This window comes from Notechis scutatus, chromosome 2, assembly GCF_049901735.1.
Source record: "Notechis scutatus isolate UNSWTSFEM ecotype Mainland chromosome 2, rNotScu1.2, whole genome shotgun sequence".
Taxonomy (NCBI): Eukaryota; Metazoa; Chordata; class Lepidosauria; order Squamata; family Elapidae; genus Notechis; species Notechis scutatus.
Window position 1 is genome coordinate 240,709,995 of NC_142010.1, and position 22,903 is coordinate 240,732,897.

Below are 22,903 nucleotides of genomic sequence, written 5' to 3' on the forward strand. Positions count from 1 at the left end.
TCCTTTTGAAAAATAGCAGCATAGCATGGCACAGAAGATTAGAATCACTCCCCTGTCAAATAACTAACTTCACATATATTGGAAGCTATATACGTTTTGATCTATTTTGACAGTCATATATTATTCAGTTCATTTTCTTGGCTATCAAGAGAACTAGGCACATTACACTGTACATGTATAAACCCTTTCCAGAAGTTCTATTCAGACAAATAGGGAGGAGAAGGTTGGGCAAATCTTCTCCAGAATGGTTTGCAGAATTCCCTGCTGTCAGGACTTTTCTTACCAAGTTGCTCTGCTAAATATTTGCCTCTGTCTGCAGAGATTACACGTTCCTCTTCCATGTCACATTTATTGCCGACCAAAATAACCTGGGCATTGTCCCAAGAGTATGTTTTTATTTGGGTTGACCTTATGAAAAACAGAGAAAGAAAACAAACTCATCAATGGATCAGCAAGTTTACAAAACTGATCTTATCTTTATACAGACTTGGACAACAGCAAAACACAGTTTTTGATTTTTTTTATAGCAGAACATTTAATATGCGCTTACAGGTAGTTTGTGGCTTATGACCACAATTGTAATCAGAATGATGCAGTCTTTAAGTGCGTCATCATGATCATCATCATTGACCTGATTTTATGACCATTTTTTTTACCACTACCATTAAGCAAATCACATGATTGTTAAGTGAATCCAGCTTCTCCAATTGACTTTATTTGTTGGAAGCTGGCTGGGAAGATTGCAAATCACAACTACATAATTGCAAGATGTTGCAATTGTCATTAATGTAAGCTAATTACCAAGAGCCTCAATTGAAATCACATGACTTCAGGGCGAATGTTGATAGCTGTAACTTTGAGGATGGGTCATAGGTCACTTTTTCCAAGGCTGTTATGATTTTTGAACCGTCATTAAATGAATGGTCATAAGTCAAGGACTACCTGTATATTAACAGATGAGTAAGTTCCAATTGGATTTTCTAATTCAGGATCCCAAAGAATTTGGGCCAGCCCTTCAAAATTATACATAGCTGAGGCTTATCTAAGTTATTTATATCAGTCTGAAAACTTCCATCTTTCATTCGTATTCAATAACACTGCATTTGTTTTGAAAATTTGAGCAACTAGGTACAGCCATTTTATCACATTGTCTAAGCCCTGCACTGGAATCCACATACTGTCCAAGACAAATGCCTCTCCAATCTTTGTTTGAAAACCCCCAGTGATGGAGCACTCACAACTCCAGGAGGCTTCTACTTCATAATAATTCTCAGCTCCATAACATTCCCTCTTATTATGAGTTTGGATCTCCATGTGTGAAGCTCCCATCCACCGAGTCTTTTCTTAATCTCAGATGCTATGGAAAATAAATCTATACCTTCTTCGCTATCACAGTCCTTAAAGTATTAGAAGATTGCTATAGAGTAGTCTCCATATCTTTATCTCCTTTAGGCTAAATGTACCCAGTTCCTTTAATTAATATTCAATCATTCTGATTTCCTATGTTATGGTTAAATTCTAAGGGAAGACATTATGAAATCACATGGCCCTTTTTCAGACAGGCAATATATGTAATCAGAGACACAGCAAAGAAATGGAAAGAAGTATAATAGAAAAAGAAAAGAATAACATATTGTTGCCTCCTCGACCTGTTTATAACAACCTAACTTCAAAACTGCCATAAAAACTTTCTAAAGAAATAAGAATGAAGTAAAAATAGAAATGTTTTTCAGAGAAGATCTAATTTTCTGAGAAACCAGAGGAAAAGATTTGTTCAGAATATTAGTTTCTATATCACTGGCTGGTTTGTAATTTTTGGATTGTTCACAGTGTTCTTGATTTTCTTTGTGATTCTAATGCACAAATGTTCTTTATCTGGAGTGAACATTCAAAATAAAAAAAATCAAAATTAATTTGTGTGCAGTAATACCATATAAAACATCTCCCCTTGTTTCCTTGGAAATTGTGTGGGGTTTTTTTTTTTTTTGGAGGGGGGGGCTGTGTTTGTTTTCAGCATGATGTGATGTTCCAAGAAAATTAGATTAGGACATCTCCTGTTTCAAATTAGGTCTGTTTATACTAGGTCACATGCAGAACTTTTACCAGATGAAGACATATTATTATGAACAGATCCATTGAATATGAAAAGTACATTTTATGAAGAACAGATTCATGTATGCGTGCACGTGGGTAAATTTCTGTGGATCAGTTTGAAGATGGACATCCTGCTAAAAAGAACCCTAAGCCATCTCTAAATACATGTGCATAACTTTGGACAACTGTGCTGAAAAAATTATTTCATGTATTTACTGGAGTTATATGCCTCTCTAATCCAACAGGACTCTGAGATGTTTGTGCTATGCCACACAAGCTGGAAATAAAATATTTAGTGACTGGCAAAGTCCTTTCTCCATTTTTGCAAAACAATTCTGACTCTACCAACATTGAGGGAGAGGGGGTTGCTCAGAGATAGGGGGTTGTTGTTGTTAATTGCTAAGTCATGTCTGACCCATCACAACCCCATGGACAATGTTCTTCCAGGCCTTCCTGTCCTCTACCAACCTCAGGAGTCCATTTAAGCTCATGCTGACTGCTTCAGTGACTCCATCCAGCCACCTCATTCTCTGTTGTCCCCTTCTTTCATTTGCCCTCAATCCTTTGATAAGGGGTTGGATTTGAGTATTTAGACAGAATTCTCAAGTACTGGGTTAAATTTTTCATACAGATTCTTTCTTTCTTTCTTTCTTTCTTTCTTTCTTTCTTTCTTTCTTTCTTTCTTTCTTTCTTTCTTTCTTTCTTTCTTTCTTTCTTTCTTTCTTTCAAAAATATTTAAATCAACAGCTGGCCAGCCACAATCACTAGCTAGGGACCCTCATTGTTTTTCCTCTGGCCATGTGAGTGCCTTCCTCTGGCCCTGTGAGTGCCATATCAATGCCAGATTATCACAGTAATGGAGCAGTGTTCAAGTCAGAAAGAATTTGGGATATTGCAGGGACACAATCTCTAGTCTCTAGTTGCAAATGAAGTGCCTTCCTTCCCCGGAGGTGTTTTTTTTTTAAATTAAAATCCCTTAAAATAGCTTTATTGAATATGTTGCTCTTATTTTTTTTTATATACTGTATGCACATTTTTGCAAGTTGTGTTCCCTAAAACAATGTGCTTTTTACTAATTATTATACCTTTTCAATATCTGAATTGAAAAATTTCAATTTTAGCACATAACTATATTTCCAATCATATCTACATTTGGGAAATGTACTTGGCAGTTCATTGAGTTGAACTTCTCTTCCATCCTTCCATCTACATAGTTTTTTTCTTGCCATAAATATAAACAAGTGCATACCCGTTAGCAAAACCAAACAGGTATATATACAATTGTAAGATCATGTTCTAGTTGTGCTGTCCAGTGTCATAAAGTGGGGGTGGGGGTGGAATGACACATAGAATAGAAGAGAATTCGTTATTGGCCAAGTGTGATTGGATACACAAGGAATTTGTCTTGGTGCAAATGCTCTCAGTGTACATAAAAAGAAAAGATACATTCGTCAAGAGTCAAGAATCATCAGATACAACACTTAATGATAGTCATAGGATACAATAAGCAATCAAATCATACTAGGAAACAGTCAATATAAATCGTGAGGATACAAGCGACAAAGTTACAGTCATACAGTCACAAATGGGAGGGGATGGGTGATAAGGAGTGATGAGAAGATTAACAGTAATAGTAGTGCAGACTTTGTAATAGTTGAACATGAAGATGGTCTAATGTTTGCCACCATGTTAATAGAGATTTGTATTCAGGCACAATGGTGCATGATATGTCCAGCTATGAATTTTTTGGTTCATGGACTGCAGAGAAGAGCAGCAATGATGTTTAGGGGTCTGGAGGCAAAAACACATAACTGTTGCAGGAACCAGTATGTCTAATCTACTGAAGAGAAAGGCTAGGGGTGACATGAAGCAGAGTTCCAATATTTGAAAGGCTGTCACAAAGAAGAGAGGGACAATCTATTCTCCAAAGCACTTGAGTGCAAGACAAGAAATAACAGCTAGAAACTTATCAAAGAGAAAGCGAACTTAGAATTAAAGAGAAATTTCCTGACAGTGAGAATTACTCATGGAACTGGAATGGCTTGCCTTCAGAAATTGTGGGTGCTCTAACACTGGAGGTTTTAAAGAAGAGATTGGTTTAGGACAGAGCTGTCAAACTCTCCGCCCATGGGCCGGATGTGTCACTTGCTGGCCCTGCTTCTGACCAGTTTAGTGAAGGGGAAAAAAATCCCAACACATCACGTGGCACTGCCGTGATGACGCAAGTTTGACATCCCTGGTATAGAGTCTCCTTCTTGGGCAGAGAGTTGGTTTAGAAGACCTCCAAGATCCCTTCCAACTCTGTTATTCTGTATTCTATATTCTGTAACGTTCATGAAAGATCACTTGCAAATACAATAAAATATGAAGTTTTAATGTATTTAATTTGTTATATTTCCAGTTCAGTTGTATTATGTCTGTGTATAAATTTAACTGTCTGAACATGGACTTATAAATGGCCAAATGTACATTTAGGATCAATGACAAGATGCCAATTTTCTCCCATGACCTTCTTTGGTGGAAATAATTGGCAAATATTCATTGATCTCCTTCCTTCCTTCCTTCCTTCCTTCCTTCCTTCCTTCCTTCCTTCCTTCCTTCCTTCCTTCCTTCCTTCCTTCCCCACCAATATAATTGTTCGGTAGAATTTTGACTTGAAAGAGACGAACACTAAGCAGACTCCAATTATTCTGCTGTCTGCGGCTTCGGCATAATTTATTTTCTGGACCTTGTCAAAGAGTTCCCAAAGAAATATTTCAAAACCTTATTTGACACCACAAAAAGAGTAATGTTTCAGTACCATGTATGTAATGTCTAGGCTTGCCTTCGAAAACTTTGCTTCTTTCTTAGTCTACTTTGCTGTCTCTATAGTAATGACAAATTAGGCAGCAGAAGTTGCTATGAGATAGTGGAATTGAATCCAATACTAATTAAAGATCCAGAATTCAGGAGACATTTTGTGGAAATGTACATTTGTTTGCAAAGGGACAGTGAAGGGGAAAAAAGTCCCGATACATCATGTGACGCCGCCATGATAATACGAGTTTGACACCCCTGGTATAGAGTCTGCTTCCTGGGCAGAGAGTTGGATTAGAAGTTATATGAAAAATTACGTAAATGTTATATATGTTGCATGTAAAAGTAATAGAAGACAGTGATTATACCTGCACTATTCTTGATTGTGTAAGAAAAACCTACTAAATTATTATCCCAAAATATAAAGTACAATTATGTAAAAATAGTATAAATGGTTAAAGATAGTTCTCTTATTCCCATTCACCAACTCTCCTGTCTGCCTGTTACATCTTTTGTGGTCTCTTCCTCCAACATGGCACTCCACTATTTCAGTGCATCTAGAACAGACAAAATACATACACACCAGAATCACAACAAATTTCCACACTCTGTGTCCTTCTGGAGTCTCTCCCCTCCCATTCCCCCTCCACTTACACATAGACCACTTCGAACCAAAATGGCTTTGTTTCATGGTAAGGCAAATCCTAAATAAAACTTTATGAGCCAAGAGGACAGAAAAAGCAAGAGAGTTGCGGATTTTCTTTCACATCACCGTTTGTGCACTACTGGTACTATCTGTCAGCCTTCAAGAATCCTTCCTCTGCTTATCTTTCCGGCTGCCATAGAAACAGGGGAAGGGAAGATTAATTGGAGGGGGGGGGAGAATGCTGGATGCTTGACATGGTGAAATGTAAAACTTGGGATGTTTTTGACTATGCTTATTTGCTTACTGCTCAGCTGTAGACTTTTATCTGTCCAGGCCAAGGACAACCGTCCTGGAGTGTCAGATGTCTCAAATACCACCTGAAGATGCCTCACATGATATTATACAAATCTCAGATTGGATGGCCAGTTTGAATTATTGGGGGTGGGAACTTTGGCATAACTTTGTAAATGTGATTTTTGTGCCTATTGCCTCCGATCTTGTATTCTTCTGATGCTACCATATCAATTTTCAGTAAAAGTCCTTTTCTCTAAAACAGTGGAGTCTGTTTTCTTTCTTGGATTTTGAATGAAGCCTCACCTTCCTCAGGCCAACAGATTGAAAGACCAACAGGTGAATATGCAGACATGCAGAAGAAGTATACCTTTTAATATAAAAGGAGGTGAAAAAGGAAGGTTAAACTGCACATTGCTCTGAGTGCTTTTGATTTTTAAGTCATGGTGGCAGTAAACTCTTCCATTCCCAGATGCCACCCCCAGATTCACAATCTGTAAACATGACAATTCTAAGTAGAATAAAAGACCTAACACCATGACCTCAACAAAGCAGTTCCCTCCAAGGCAAGGCTGTCCATTGTCGCCTCTGCTGTTTGTGCTAACATTGGAAGTGTTAAACAGGAATATCAGAGAAGAAAAAGAAATAAAAGGAATGAAAATTAAAAAGGAGTATAAATTGCAAGCTTTTGCAGATGACCTGGTATTTATATTAGAAGACCCAATGGAAACAACACCCAAATTAATAGAAAAAATAGAAGAATATGGAAAAGTAGCAGGTCTGAGAATAAATAAAGACAAAACAAAGATATTAACAAAGAATATGTTAACAAAAGAAAGAGTTGGAAGAAACTTTAAAAATACAGGTCACAAACAAGGTTAAATATTTAGGGATTTATATTATACCAAGATGCAGTACCCTAAAAGAAGATAACTATGTTAAACTCAAACAGCAGATTGTGACAGACCTGATGAAATGGGAAAAATTGCAACTATCATTGATTGGGAGAATATCCACAATTAAGATGAATATACTGCCTAGAGTTTTATATTTATTCCAGACAATTCCTATTTGATTAGGGAAAGAGTTTTTTGAAGATTTAAATAGAATTGTGTTGAAATATATTTGGCTGGGTAAAAAAGCAAGAATAAAATTAAAGCTGTTACAAGATGCAAGAATAAAAGGAGGGTTTGCCTTGCCCAATTGGGAGCTGTATTACCAAGTGACAAATTTGATGTGGGTAAAGGAATGGATAATACTAAGGAACAGTAGATTATTGTCTTTAGAAGGCCACGACTTGCTGCTGGGATGGCATGCCTTTCTCTGGTATAAGGGAACTAAAACACAGGGGTATTTTAGAAGACATTATATTCGTGAGGTTTTGGAACTGGGAGAAGATTAAAAGACAATATTACTTAAAAATTCCAACATGGATATCAACTATTGAAGCTTTTTCTTATCCAATAATATATAAAAAGGAACAAACAGTTAGATATGGGGAGTTATTGAATGAAAAGGGTGAACTTAAATCTATGCAAACGTTGCAAGAACAAAGTGTAAAAATGAATTGCTTTTCTTATTTGCAAATACAATTTAGGTTTGATAAAGACTCCAAGGCAGAAGGTATTTATGATAAGTTGACTGACTTAGATAAAATTTTGATGGATACTGATGAAAAGGTAATTAAAAAACTTTATGGATATCTATTACAATTTAAATTGGAGGAGGAGCAAGTTAAAGAAATGATGATTGCTTGGGGGGAAAATTTTGGATATGGGATTGATTTGGAAAAATGGCAAAAATTGTGGTCTCAAAATTATAAAATGACAATGTCAAGTGCATATAGAGAAAATTTGTATAAGATGTTTTACAGGTGGCACCTACCCCCGATGAGACTTGCGAGAATGTTTAAGAATAAATCGGATAAATGCTGGAAATGTCATCAGATACCTGGTTCATATTACCATATGTGGTGGACATGTTCAGATGCAAAGAAATATTGGACTAAAATCCACACATGGTTGGAAAAAATGATAAAACAGCATATACAGAGATCTTTTTATTGGGAGTCATACCAGACATATACAATAAAGAACTGAAATATTTGATTGTAAATGTCTTAACAGCAGCTAGAATTGTATTTGCAAAGAACTGGAAAAAATACCTATGCAGGAGGAAGTTATCAAAAAAATTATGGACTGTGCTGAAATGAGTAAACTGACATTTGAAATTAGAGAACAAGAAGATAAGCAATTTTATATGATATGGGATTTGTTTTATCAATGGTTGGATAAAAAGGCATGGTAATATAATAGACTAGATAATATTGTGATAGAAATCTAATAGATTGATATAAAACAATACAGATATATATAACCACTGATTGAAAGTATAACATAAATTTTAAGATAAAATGTGGAACATCTCATATAAAATGATGGAATAAATAGTTTAGTCATGGATGATTAATAACTGATAAATATATAAACATATGTTAGTTTGACAATGTGAAGATTGATATAAATTGTGAGTAAATGACTACAAAAGTATAGCACAAAAGATACATAACCAACTGACACACTATATGTGTATAAAATGGAAGAGGATTTTATGTTTTTATGTTTTTGTATGTGTATGTTTGTGTTTAAAAATAAAAAACTTTATCTCCAAAAAACAAACGAACAAAGCAGTTCCCTCAAACTAATCCTCAACAGAGATAGCAGCACAAATGCTATTTTCACCAGGACCATTCTTTTCATTTTCCTTCTGTTCCTGTGACACAAATCCAGTATACAACTCAGTATAAAAAAAATAGAAAGGTAAAATAAACACAGGTAAAACCTATACTGAAATTGCATATTCTGAAGGATGTTTACACAGGAAGTGCCATGAATCACCCCTGTACTTATTGCAGCTACGTACCCAATGACTGAACCCTGTATGGAGTTATACTCAGAGCCTAGTGATAGCTGGAATCATAATGCAAACTGCAACAAATATATTGCTTCCTTTTAATAGTAAAAACATTGCATACAGCGTCCTGTTGCGAATTCTGAGAACATGTTAAAGAAAAGGCGTAAAAGAGACATTGAGGATTCTCTTCGGGTTTCTATATGCAGAATATTTTAAACAGAATTCCAATCAACATGTTTACTTTGTTTTGCCATTAAATGTATTACATTTTAAAAACAATAATCTCCAAACAGAATTGTTTGTTCATTCTCTTCCTTTTATTTGTCTGGGAATGGGGCAGGGGGGAGGGAGAGGGTGCGAGGCAGCAACAATAGAAGCGGCATCAAATAAAGAGAATCTTTTCGGGAGATGGAGAAAGAAGTGAAGAACCTGAATTTGACTTACCTGCAGGAAGGCATGAATGAAGGAAACGAATGCTGTGGTACATAGAAGCCAGAACAGAATGGGGCCTAAAGCATAGACATGGAAGATAACAAAGCCATTTTGGGCTGTTTTCAAGAGAGGCAGGGTGCTGCGGGAAGATGCCACAGAGTCCTTATATGGCAAGAAGTAGACTGCGTGGAGCAGCATGCAAAGTAGGATGAATTAAGTGTGTGCAGATTAGAACGAGCAGCTTACTTTTTTTTTTTTTAATGTGCATCTATTTCCCTGCTGATAATCTCTCTAGGCAGGTTAGGTACCAAAAATAAACAATGGCTTGGCTACAAAGCCAGTGTGCAGAAGAAGGAAACAATATTTTATAATGCAGCATTAAGCTTTTTACAATTTTTTTATTGCTATTCTTTGTTGTGCCATTGCATCCCTTGTGTTCCTTTGCTCCATGCACACTACCTATTGTCAGCCTTCTGGTATGCAATCAATCTTAGGGCTGCTCGGACTGATTTGTCTCGGTAGGAACAATGGATTCTTAAAAAAAAAAGAAAGAAAGAATGCAGAAAAAAACCTCAAAGAAAAGGCTTTTGAAAATGGCACATGAAATAGAAAATAGCAGTAGCCTGTTCTAGCTGACATACCAGCTCTAGTGCAGGTGTGTCCAGCCTGCATCCCACGGGTTGCATTTGGCCTTGGGCGGCTAGTAATGCAGCCCCACAAGATTTTTGAAATGTGTTATATACAGTATATACATTAACTATATAATTTATAGGTGGCCCAAGACAATTCCTCTTCACTCAATGCAGCCCAGGCAAATCAAAAGGTTGAACATAAATGAATTAGTAGTGCCTTCACTTATAAAATAAGTTGTTTTCAATGAAGTATAGATAAAATATGTAATTCTTGCCTAAACTTTAGTAATTGGGAACAGGAATTCCCGACATTAAGTAATTTGGGCATAAAATTCGATGTCAGGTAATCACATTGGTTAGCAATGGCAATCCCAGAGGTACCAGTTGTCATTACTAAGCAATTGCCATGGATCATTAAGCGACACGTGACCAGAACTTGTGAACTCCTGCCAGCTTCCAATCAGCAAATGGGAAAGTTGGCAGGAAGTTGCAAATTCCTGTCATAGTACGCTTTTCCTTAGGCAGCTCACAAGCAACACAGTGGGTAGGTGAGTGATACAAAGTGGGGGAAGACGCAGGAGAGGACGTTTTTGGCGTATCATGAATGCAGGAAGGCCCAGATGGTTGGTGCAGTGTGGCATAAGCAGAAGAAAGGCAAGGAGGTGGAGAGTGGGGAGTGAGTGCCACCTAGTGGGTGGCAGCCTGCATACCCAGGGTCTGCATTCATCTTGCCACTCAGGAGCTCCTCAAGAGGAAAAGTGGTGGGAACAGGAATGACTGACCAGAGTGACTTGCAACCTTCCTTGTTGGTTTCCCCATTGACTTTGCTTATTGGGAGCCGGTAAGAAATGTCACAAATGGCGATCACAGGACACTACAACTGTTTTAAGTGTGAGCCGGTTGCTAAGCTATAGTTGCCAGCTGTGATCATATGATTGCAGCATCATTACCATGCAGTGGTGGGATTCAGCCAGTTCACACCACTTTGGGAGAACTGGTTGTTAACTTTCTGAGCAGTTTAGTGAACTGGTTGTTGGAAGAAATCATTAGGGCAGAGAACCGATTGTGGAATTATTTGAATCCCACTACTGCTAATGTTAGGAATATAAGTCACCTAACAGTTATTTAGGTTGGAAATATATAAACCAGGATAGACATTTTAATACTGTCTCTTTAAGGGAATGCTAAAAATTGTAGTTAGGTGTGGTTTCTCAAACGGCCATAAGATGGAGCCAGAAACCTGGGTTGTTTAGTCTTAGTCTCAAAAGAGTCTCAGAAGAGAGTGTGTCTCAGTGAGTCTCTGTTTCCTTCTGTTGGAGAGTATTGCCAATCCTCCTAATTGACTGCTATTCTTGGATTTGATGTAAGTCTGTTACTGAACTGTTCTTGATACTGGACTTTGTTATTGGATTATCCCTGAATTGAACACTGGCTGCCTTACCTGTGAATGACTTTGGACTGCTTGTTTTGAACTTTGCTTAAACCTTTATTGGAAGTAAAAATCTACATTTATTGTACAGTGTATCTGTGCTGTGTGTGTATTATTCAAACACTATTCTAAAATACGTCTCCCTGTATGCGCTCATTCTCCTAACGGGGAATTACCTCAACAGCTACTGTTATGTCTCCCCTTTAATTGCAGGCGAGCAAAACAAAAAGTAGCCATTTCAGAATTAATTCAAATCAAAAACAAACCCCCACAAGAGAACGGCTGGAGTAAATTCCAATACACAGCAATAAATACACACTCTGTCCGGCAATCCTGACGTGGCAGTAAATCACAAGCCTCAGAGAGTTTGCTGCATGTCTTCACTCCCAATTAGTCACTTTGCTTCTGGCGAATTCCACCAGCCCAGCCGTGTCCTTTTATTCACTTATGAAGCGTGCTAATTTCCCTAATTATTGACTAGCTCTATGCTTCCTTTCTAATTGGGTTTGTCTTCTCAGCCTCCTTCTGTTTCTGACATCTAACCATAAGTTCTCCAAATTCTCATCTCCGCTGGAAAACTCTCTCATGCCTTCCCTGTCAGCCATTCCCAGCTGCTGATCAGATAAAGAACCAGAGGAGGTTGAAGGTCCTGACAACTCTATTACTTCAGGTCTGTCTTCCCTTGTTACATCCATCTCCTCATCCTGGTTATTATCCCAATCACTAAGCAATGCCGGCTCATATTTTGCTGCCATGTCCTCATCACTTGAACTCATATCTGCCACAGGAGCAGAATCCAAACCCGGAGCCACAACAGCTACCATGGCCAAAACTTCAAGGTCAAGCTAAGCACCATTCATTTAGCACCTTTCCAACTTCAAATGATCTCTGAAAAAAGTGATAGTTCAGCAAGGACTACTTGTGGGTCAATTTAATTAAGTGATCAGCTTTGGACTCTCTTAAAACTATTGTATAGTATCACTCCAGGAACCTTCTACTAGTGTTTAGCTGTCATCAAGGTTGCGTTTGTCTCTATAACTCTGAAGAATGTTGAATCTGTTCTGATTTATGCAGGTTTGGACATGAATTCAGAAAAGAAATTTGGAATACAGTTGCTACCTTATAAGAGTGGTGCTGAACAATGGTGGGATTCAATTTTTTTTTATTACTGATTCTGTGGGCGTGGCTTGGTGGGCATTGTGTGACATGGTGGGCATGGCTTTGTGGGCATGGCAGGGGAAGGATACTGCAAAATCTCCATTCCCTCCCCACTACTGGGGGAAGGTTACCGCAAAATCCCATGCCCACTCCACTAACCTGATTTCCAGCTCCATTCTCCTGTGCAGAGCAACAAAAGAAGATCCAGCCGATCATCTGAGATTCAGGAGGCAGAGAATAAATGGGGCCGAGCCAGTCAGAGGTGGTATTTGCCAGTTCTCCAAACTACTCAGAATTTCTGCTAACGGTTCCCCAGAACTGCTCAGAACCTGCTGAATGCCACCTCTGGCACTGAAGTATTGCTTTATCCCAGTAGAATTAGGATAATGATTCCACATAGTATTTTCTGTGTGAATTATATAATCCAGTAGGATATTTTTTCATGGTGTTTGTTTTCCTATTCAACAAAGTTATTTCTGAAGTTTTTGGTCATGACAGATTCTATCTGATATACATACATACATACATACATACATACATACATACATACATACATACATACATACATGGATTCTGTAGCCACACATCTCAACAAATGACAATGCAAGCAGCATTGTGGCACCAGCTTCACCTCTTTTGTATATCCGTATATCTGTATATTTTGTATATCTGTGTGATGTCACAATTCAGTTCCCAAAAGGGCAGGGTTTCTATTGAAAGAATGTTTTTATCATTCTGTCCACTTTCCCTCCCTGAAGATGTTGTTAGTTCCTAGTTTCCATTTCTAACTTATGTGTATATTAGCCATGGCATTTATTCAATGTCATCAAATTTTGGAAGGAGGTCTCTTTTGAATCTCCAGCATCCCACTTATTGCTTTATGGCAAATTTGGCAACTCACATCCCTAGATAGCACTCCTTGGTGATTTCTTCAGGTAGTATCAGAATTGCAAAGGACTACTTCTCTCTTGTCAACATTTATGCTTGCTTTTTCTGAAATAAATTACATTATGCTATGTGGGCAGAGAAAACAAAACCATCTCTGCTTATAAGAACTGAATTGCTTCCAATTAATTCTCACACCAGAGTGTTTGAGCCAAGCCATGATTAATTCTCATTACTAAAGAACCAAACAAGTAACATAAATTCATAGTACAGTAGATCTTTATGAAGCTTTTGATAAGGAAGCATTGGAAAAGCCAGGCCGTTCTGAGCTAAGAGACCAAACTGCACAGATTGGAAATTACCTGAAAGACATAGAGGAAATTGTAAGGGAACACCAATCAATATTGATAATCATAATCACTTGTCAGTAATAAATTGCAACAATAATTCTGCAGGATAAGAAAGGGTCCTACTAGTATGAATTATAAATAATGCAAATTGACTTGTTCTCATATCTTATGAAAACAACTGTATGTCAAAATGAAGCTGGCACCAGGAAAGCCAATCCAGACCAGTATGCATCCTTGCAAACTTGGCAACCTAGAGGTATGTTGTTGGAGCCTGAAACTGAAATTCAACAGCCTGAAGCTGTTATAATGTTGTCCAACACAAGCAAAACTCAAGGCTCTTGCCAATTGTTGGGGCAGCAACATCTCAAGTTGTTTTGCTAGCAAAAGATATTGCTTTCCCCTCAGAATCTTGCTGTGCCATTCAGATATCAACTTCTAATGTTATCCTATTATGAGTCGCTTAAATCTAATCACTTCATGATACTTCAGGGCACCACCTAAATCCTGTAGTGGGATTAAGAAGCATATCTTACTCAAGACTTCCCTTACCCAGAGTCCTTCTCCAGGGCTATGAATATGGGAACTGAACTTCAACATGCTGGGAAGGTAGCAAGTGGAAGAATTAAAGACATCTATTGGGTTGCCAGTTTAAATTATAGAATCTAGTCAGAAGTTATTTCATGTGAACATAATCTATTATATTTATCAGAAGAGTTTAAAATGATTCCCACAAAGAGAACAGTAGCTAGAAACAATAAGATAAGATAACCTTTATTGTCATTTTTTTTGTGGGCATTCTGGCACACTTTATGTAGGTATGAAGGTAACTTAAAACTTTGAACTGTAGCTACAGATATGATATGTGAAAGATCCCCACCTAAACCTTTTGGATGGGAGTCTGTTCTTTGACTTAAAAACAAAACAATATACTGCCATTGTTCAAAATACTTTGTTTGGCAGAGAAAAAGTAATAGTATATGCACTAAGTACTTTCTCAGTGCGAGTGTTTTGCACTGTAAAAATAAATGGATGTGGCCTTAGTTTAACCCATAGGGTATGTGTTCCGGTCACAATTTTATTGAGTGGCCATCTGTTTCATACAAAAAATAATTTAGTCCTGTGATGAAGCAGGCTTTATTACACTATTGCTGTTGATTGGAAATTTGGAAGTAATGAGTTTGTGGTCAATTAAGCTTCACACCATTGTCACGTTATTGTGTAGAAAGATAGCTACACTCACAGCTGGCAACATGGAATATTGACAAGGGCCACCCACTCTCTCTGGATAATTGATTCCACTTTATTAACTATTCTGTTAGGAAATTAGGTTCTTTAAAAAAAACATTAAATTAGAATCTATTTTTCTGTAGTTTACAATACATTATTCTGGAATGAAAAAGAACAGCTTTGACCTTCGACTATGAAACAACCTTTCAGGTATTTGAAAACTATACCTATATTTCCTCTCAGTCTCCTTTTGTCAATGCTACATGACACTCAATAGTTTCAATCACTCTTTATAGTTTCTAGTGTCCTGATCATCTTAAATGCCCTTCTTCATATCTTTCTCAGAAAGATTATTTGGAAATAATGTTGATGCCTAGTTGATAGAAATTATGTTGATGTAACCAACAACTGCATTTACCTTTTCTGCAACCACATCTTATATCTTGCAATCAATTATATTCCCAGATTTATTTTTTCATAGGGATTATTGCCCTAGGCTGCATCAACGGAGGACTAGCATCAGAATCACGAGAAGTGATAGTTCCATTGTATACTGCACTTGTAAGGTCACACTTGAAATATTGTGTCTGGTTCTGGGTGCCACAATACCAAAAAGATGCTGAGGCTCTAGAAAGAATGCAGAGAAGAGCAATAAAGATGATAAGGGTACTCGAGCTAAACTGTGTCAGCAATGGCTGAGAGAACTAGGTATGTTTAGTATTATGAATCAATAAAGTAACTAGCATAAAATGCAAAGTAGGGTTTGAAGGCCTGCACACCTGATTGGTCGTCAAACAACGAACAGGGATTGGTCAGGATGAGGCCACTCCTTATTGGTTATTATTTGAACTTATCACAAAGGTTATTGGTTAATAGGGTAGCAGCCAACCCTATAAAAGGGTTACTGCTGCCCATAGAGTTTGCTCTGTTCTATTCCTATTCCTGTTATTATTAAAGAGTTGAAGTCACTGGTCAGATGTCTGGTCTCCTTATTCTTCAAACATAACACTGGCGACGAAGGTGGGATACGGAGACCGAAGAGCTGACTGATCTACAGAGCAACCAACAGAGCACGTGGTCGAACACGCACTATCAACAGCAATCATGGCCAGCGGTGCCGTACCACCCGCTCCATTCAACCCAGAAACCAAAGACTGGGAGTCATACATGGATAGGTTCCAAATGTTTTTGGAGACCAACAACTTGAAAGATGCAACGGCCAGCAAAAAAGAGCTGTTTTTCTAACCCACTGCGGGCCTACTGTGTTTAAAATGGCGAAGTCACTTGCCAAGCCAGCCGAAGTAAAAGCAATGGACTGGGATGTCCTCGAGCCTTTGCTACGGGCCCACTACGCGCCCACCGTGCTAACATTAGTCAGAAGGCACGAATTTTACCAGAGAGGCCAGCGGAAGGGCGAAAGCCTTGCCAACTATGTCGCAGACCTTCAAACCTTGGAGGCCTCTGCGAATTCTCCAACTTAGAAGAAGCCCTCCGGGACCGCCTAGTTCTGGGTTTAGAGGATTGCACAATCCAGAGCAAAATCATGGCTAAGGGGGACATCAGCCTTACCGATGCCCTTAAAGAAGCCTCGGCAGCGGAAGCAACTAAGAAGTCGGCAGCACGAATGCGCCGTACCAGCGCACCGCTACGCCAACTCGCCGATGATACCTCGCCTCGCCCAGAGAGACACCGGTATCGACTCACCACGAAGACCTAGAATCCCCATCAGAAAGTGACGAGGAAGAGGTCAACCGACTCGAACTGAACGAGACCAGTTCACACAACGCTCAAATCGACCTTGCGCAGGATGTGGAGCGAGTCACCCACGATCCAGCTGCAAATTCCTCGACGCACTCTGCCGCGTTTGCGGGAAAAGAGGTCACATCGCAAAGGTTTGCAGAAGCAAACAAGCCTCCAACTCCAAACCCCGACAGGCCGAATGCCAGTCTTCAGGATTCCTCGGTACACACCGAGACAAACTGAACCACCAATGGGGAAACCACTCCTACAGAAACAACCCGTCCACCACTAACCCCAGGCGTGAAGAAACCAGACGGAAGAAACCCACCAAACAATCACCATAGGCCACGCTACATCCTTAGATGCCGGAAAAATCCGGGTGAAGGTCGCGATCGAAAACAAACCTTGTGTGATGGAGGTAGACTCAGGATCATCCTCTCGATGGTATCTTGGAAGACGCTCCAGCAGCTTATTCCAACAATTCGCCGCCAAGACCTCAACCCTCAAGGGTTATACTCAAAGATTACCAGGGTAATCGAATTCCCGTCGTCGGGTCCCGCCAATTCCAGGTCTCTTTCAAGGACCGCACCGTCGCACTGCCACTGACTGTTGTTGACCGTGACCGCCTAGCCTTTTAGGCCTACAATGGTTCGGGCCGCTCGGGATCACCGTAGCCGGAGTTCACCGGGCCGAGCAACGATTGGGAGGAGGCCCTCGTGCAAGAATTCCGAGACGTCTTCGCGAGCGGACTAGGCAAGTACAGGGGACCCCGATATCATTTAATTTGAACCCTGAGGTAGCACCCATCCGCCTTAAGACGCGTCGGGTTCCGTTCGCCCTGAAACCTAAAATCGACGAACAACTCGATAAACTAATAGCCCAGGGCGTGCTGGAACCCACCGACCACGCCCGGTGTGGAAACTCCAATAGTTACGCCTATCAAGCCTGATGGGTCACTGAGAATTTGCGGAGACTACCGGGCCACCCTTAACCACGCACTTCAGCAAAGTGCATATCCAGTGCCAGTAGTGCAGCACCTGCTCCATTCTTTGGGGGCGGAAAAATTTTCGCTAAATTAGATCTAGCGCAGAGCATATCAGCAATTGCCTGTAGACCCTGCCACCGCCGAAGCGCAAACTATCGTCACCCATAGGGGTGCGTTTAAATGCAACCGACTCCAGTTCGGGGTGAGCGTCGCTCCGGGATCTTTCAGAGCTTAATGGAGAGACTGTTGCAAGGAATAAGAGGGGTCGTACCGTGCATTTCGACGATGTACTCATCGCCCCTAACAGAGACATTCTAGAAAAGCGACTCCGAATGGTCTTACAAAGGTTCCAAGACGCCGGCCTCAAAGTCAAAAGAAATAAATGCCACTTATGCACGGAAAGGGTAGAGTTTCTGGGATACCTCCTGGACAGCCAAGGATCCATCCCACTGAGGACAAATTGAAGGCAATTAAGAGGGCCCCCACTCCAAGGAACAAGGCAGATCTTCAGGCGTTCCTTGGACTTATCAATTTCTATAACGTATTTCTACCAAATAAAGCAACGGTTGCTGAACCACTGCATAGACTTTTAGACAAAAAAGCAACGTGGGTTTGGGGGCAACGGGAACAAAACGCCTTCCAGCAAGTTAAAAACTGCTAACTTCTGATTCTGTACTTATGCAGTACAACGAAACTCTACCATTGACTATTACTTGCGACGCCTCGCCATTTGGCGTTGGAGCAATCCTGGCCCACGTATTGCCAAACGGAGCAGAAGCTCCCGTCGCATTTTTCTCACGAACTCTAGCTAAGGCTGAAAGGAATTATAGTCAGCTGGATAAAGAAGCTTTAGCTATTGTGGCTGCAGTTAAAAGATTCCATGAATATGTGTATGGGCGTGCATTTACAATAATTACTGATCATAAACCACTATTGGGGATTATTGGAAATAAACCAACCCTGTATATATTGTCCCCCAGAATGACTCGTTGGTCTGAATTCTTGGCGGCGTACAACTACACCTTGCAACACCGCCCAGGAAAAGCAATTCTCCACGCTGATGCATTCAGCAGAGCACCACTCCCAGAATCGGTTGAAGATCCAGCACTGACCATTACAATGCTACAAATTGAGGCCCTGCACGCGCCGCCATTGACTGCGAGGGACATTGTCCTCGAAACAAAACGAGATCCGGTCCTGCAACACATCATACGCTGGGTTGAGCGTGGGTGGCCAACAGAACAACTATCACCAGAATGGGCGCCCTTTAAAGCCCGCCAAACTGAACTATTTTCCCAAAAGGGCTGCATCTTGTGGGGAGATAGAGTTATAATTCGAACAAACTGCAACGAACTGTGTTAGTGGTATTACACGACGGACATCCGGGCATAGTGCGGATGAAAGCACTCGCACGAAGCTATGCCTGGTGGCCGGGAATCGACAAGAAAATCGAGGCCTGGGTCACTACTTGTCAACGTTGCCAAGACGTCAGTAATGCCACACCTAAAGCAAGCCCAACCGAATGGGAAACCCCAAGGGGACCATGGTCCCGTATTCACATTGACTTTGCGGGGCCTACAAGGGGACACACCTTCCTTATTACAGTCGACGCCTACTCAAATTGGCTCGAGATCCATCGGATGAATACAACTACAACGGACTCAGTTATCAGCAGATTAAATAGACTATTTGCCACACATGGGTTCCCGGACACTTTGGTCTCGGACAACGGCCCACAGTTCACTGCATTACACTTTGAACAGTATCTTGCTGATCGGGGCATCCGCCATGCACTGACCTCGCCTGCGCACCTGCGGCAAACGGACGTGCAGAACGCATGGTACAGTTTGTAAAAAAACCTCCACAAAATGGAATTGGCGACATCGATGAAAAAATCAATCGAATTTTATTGTTGCAGCATATTACGCCCACAGCGTCACCAACAAAACGCCCGCCGAACTTCTCATGGGCGGAAACTACGATCGCACCTTGACCGGCTCCACCCGCATACGCACCCGAAAAGCCTTCGGCTCCAGCAGCAAATGCCGGGAATTTAAGGTAGGCGATTTAATCTTTGCAAAAAACTTTTCCGGCGACCCTTTGAGGATACCCGCAACCGTCACCCACCTCACAGGGCCCAGATCTTACCGCCTACTAACAGAAGATGGGAGGGTGTGGAAACGCCACATAGACCAACTCCGTTCGAGATTACCACCCAGCGGCCATGGATCCCGGGTTCCCAAACTGAGGGGGAGGAAATATCGAGGAAATTGACTTCGATATGACGGATTGCAGGCCAACGGATACCTTCGGCCCAGGAAGGACCGGCAAATGAAACGGGAGGGAGTTGATTTCTCCAGGGGACTTGAACTTGGGGAATCCGAACTGCAAAACCCGAAGAACCATTAGTTAGTAGAAACAACCTCAACGAAAGCAGCACGGAAGCACCGTGCAGCGAAACGGAACAAAATAGAGACTATCCAAACGCTCCACCGGAACCGGACTTTGGGCAAAACCCGGTGGAGCCACGGAATCATCTAGACAGACCAAACGGCCTGTCTACCTTGAGATTTTGTTACAGCTCCCCTCAAACGGAGCCCAAGGGGAGGGTGTTATGAATCAATAAAGTAACTAGCATAAAATGCAAAGTAGGGTTTGAAGGCCTGCACACCTGATTGGTCCTCAAACAACGAACGGGATTGGTCAGGATGAGGCCACTCCTTATTGGTTATTATTTGAACTTATCACAAAGGTTATTGGTTAATAGGGTAGCAGCCAACCCTATAAAAGGGTTACTGCTGCCCATAGAGTTTGCTCTGTTCTATTCCTATTCCTGTTATTATTAAAGAGTTGAAGTCACTGGTCAGATGTCTGGTCTCCTTATTCTTCAAACATAACATTTAGCCTAACAAAGAGAAGACTTAGTAGAGATAATGATAGCCATCTTCCAATACTTGAAGGACCATCACAGAGAAAAGGGGGTTGATTTATTCTCCAAAGCACCAGAGGGTAGGACAAGAAGCAACGGGTGGAAGCTTGTCAGAGGGAGACCCAACTTGAAACTAAGGAAAAATTTCTTTGACAGTGAGAACAATTAGTCAGTGGAACCCCTAGCCTCCCGGAGTCATGTGTGCTCCATCACTGATGCATTTTAAAATTTGTCCAGAATGGCATAGGGACTCCTGCCTTGTGCAGGGAGTTGGACTAGAAGACCACCAAGGTCCCTCCCAACCAGGGGTGTGATTCAACCACTCTAACCACTGGTTCGGTGAGCACGTGAACACAGAGGGTTTGCTAAGCAGATGAGCTTGAAAACCCAAAATTAAAGGTCAGAATAGAGCCAGGGCAGGTAGGCGGGCCCAGCAGCTGATCGTCAGAGTGAACCGGTTCGCTCACAGATGATCCTCAGAACTACCGGTTCGGCCAAACCAGGCCAAACTGGGCCGAATCAATAGAATACCACCACTGCTCCCAACCTTATAACTCTATTTGTATCCCTATCACTACAAAGCCCTAGGACTCAGCACCTCCTGCTTGTAGCTGAAGGAACTTCATATAGAAGCTGTCTCGCAAGGCTCTGTTCAAAATGGAAACAGTGGAACTCATCTTTCACTTTAAAAGACCATACTGTAATTTACAGATTTGGTTTTATATCCTTATCTGTCTTTGGCCTTGAGAGTAGGGATAAGAGCCCCATTGGGCAGACTGCTGATGCCAAGGTGCAATGGGCATAGATGAGGACAAATTGACTATTCATTTTTTTTTAAACTCATGTTTTGGTAGGAGCAAAATGCCTTTTGTAGTTGTTGTAAAAGCTTCTCTATATTTTTTTTGCCATCTCAAATAAATGAGAAACTATGTTGCTGACTTTCAGCAATTTTGTTTGGTTAGGAGTGTAGAGCTTTAAAAATGAGTTTATTCCATATGTCCCTGGAGAACTTGGATTGCCTATATTTGATATAAAATATTTTTTTAAAAAAAGTTGGAACAGCAATATCTTGCCATTATTTATCAGCAGAGCCCCAGCAAATTAACAATAGCAATAAGATTGTGTGACTGGTCTTTGTCATCTTGCAATAGTCATTCATCCTTTATTGATAATATCTTATTATTCTCTTTAAAATTGAGTTGTTTTCTCCAGCAGCCATTTAAATGCACAACAAAAGAAACTATTAGGAGCCAGAAAGTAGAGAGCCTTGAACACTGCCAAGATTAATCCACCTTTCCTAGAAAAGCAATTTGTTTAAGTGTTAGTTACCGTCACAAGCTAGTGGATACTGAATAGTTTAAATATTAACTTGCTTTCCATTTCCTTTTATTTTTAAGTAGCAAAGGTAAATCTAGAGAAATGTGTTAATATATATTTTAAATAAAGGAAAGGAGAAAATAATTCCAAGAATCAGGGAATGGAAACAATCAAATTCATCGGAAACAGGTGACATCAAGGCAGAGTCAGCTAAATGATGAGATTGGTTACCTTGGAAACAAGCTTGGAATCCTTCATCAGACGACAATATGATGCAGAATGTTGGCCTCTCTCCCTCCTCCCTTTCCCCAGGTTGTTACAAGGATTTAAGATGGCATATTATGGAAAGGAAGACATTTACCCCAAACTCTTCATTATTATTTTGTGCCCTTCCCTTGGGAGTTATCTAATTACTCAACTTCCATATAAAAAATATGCAGGGGGGGAAATATGACGGCTTCACATCTTGTTTTGTACCAAATGCGGGAGGCAAATAGTATCAGTGATAAAAAAAAAATAGATCTTGAAAAAGAAATTGTCCATAAACAGCCAAAAATGTTTCATCCCAAAGCAATTCTGACCTGACAGGTATTCACAGTGATGATGGATTAGACTAAATGAAAAATCCCAGAGCTGCGCTCCCCTCCAAACTACACAGATATAGATTTAGGGAAAGGCTGCTTTCAGATTCAGAAAATTGGCAAAAGCTTTCCTGATGATCTGGTTTTCTTCCTTGAATACTGTAACTGTGCTCAGATATGAAATCCGCCCTCCTGAATATAAGAAGGAGATCAAAATATAAACAAATTGCTCACAGATTATGTCCATGCTTTCTACTCAAAAGACTTTCTCTTTGGGTATAGAAGGCAAATTTTCTAGGCAAGAGAGGCAATGAGGTGATTCAGGAAAAGAATGGGAACATGAAAAGAAAGATTATGTGAGGAGCAAGCTTGAAGCCCAAACTCTGAAATTGTCTTCCAATGATCTAAAAATGAAAATGTTCTGGATGCTCAACTGAAAGACAAGACATCTGAGTCTTTATCTTTTTTATGGTAAAGCCCTGGACTATCTAATTTCTA

General features: G+C 40.3%; 1 protein-coding gene across 2 annotated transcripts in view; it reads right to left on the bottom strand.

Moving 5' to 3' along the window:
• The window catches only part of RAB3C (RAB3C, member RAS oncogene family), a 95,474-nt gene that overhangs the window by 5,965 nt on the left and 66,606 nt on the right, over nucleotides 1-22,903 (bottom strand). For both annotated transcript variants that reach the window (XM_087958398.1, XM_087958396.1), the window contains exon 4: nucleotides 284-408. In XM_087958398.1, coding sequence (XP_087814524.1) covers nucleotides 284-408 — 125 coding nt within the window. The remainder of the gene's footprint in view (nucleotides 1-283; nucleotides 409-22,903) is intronic.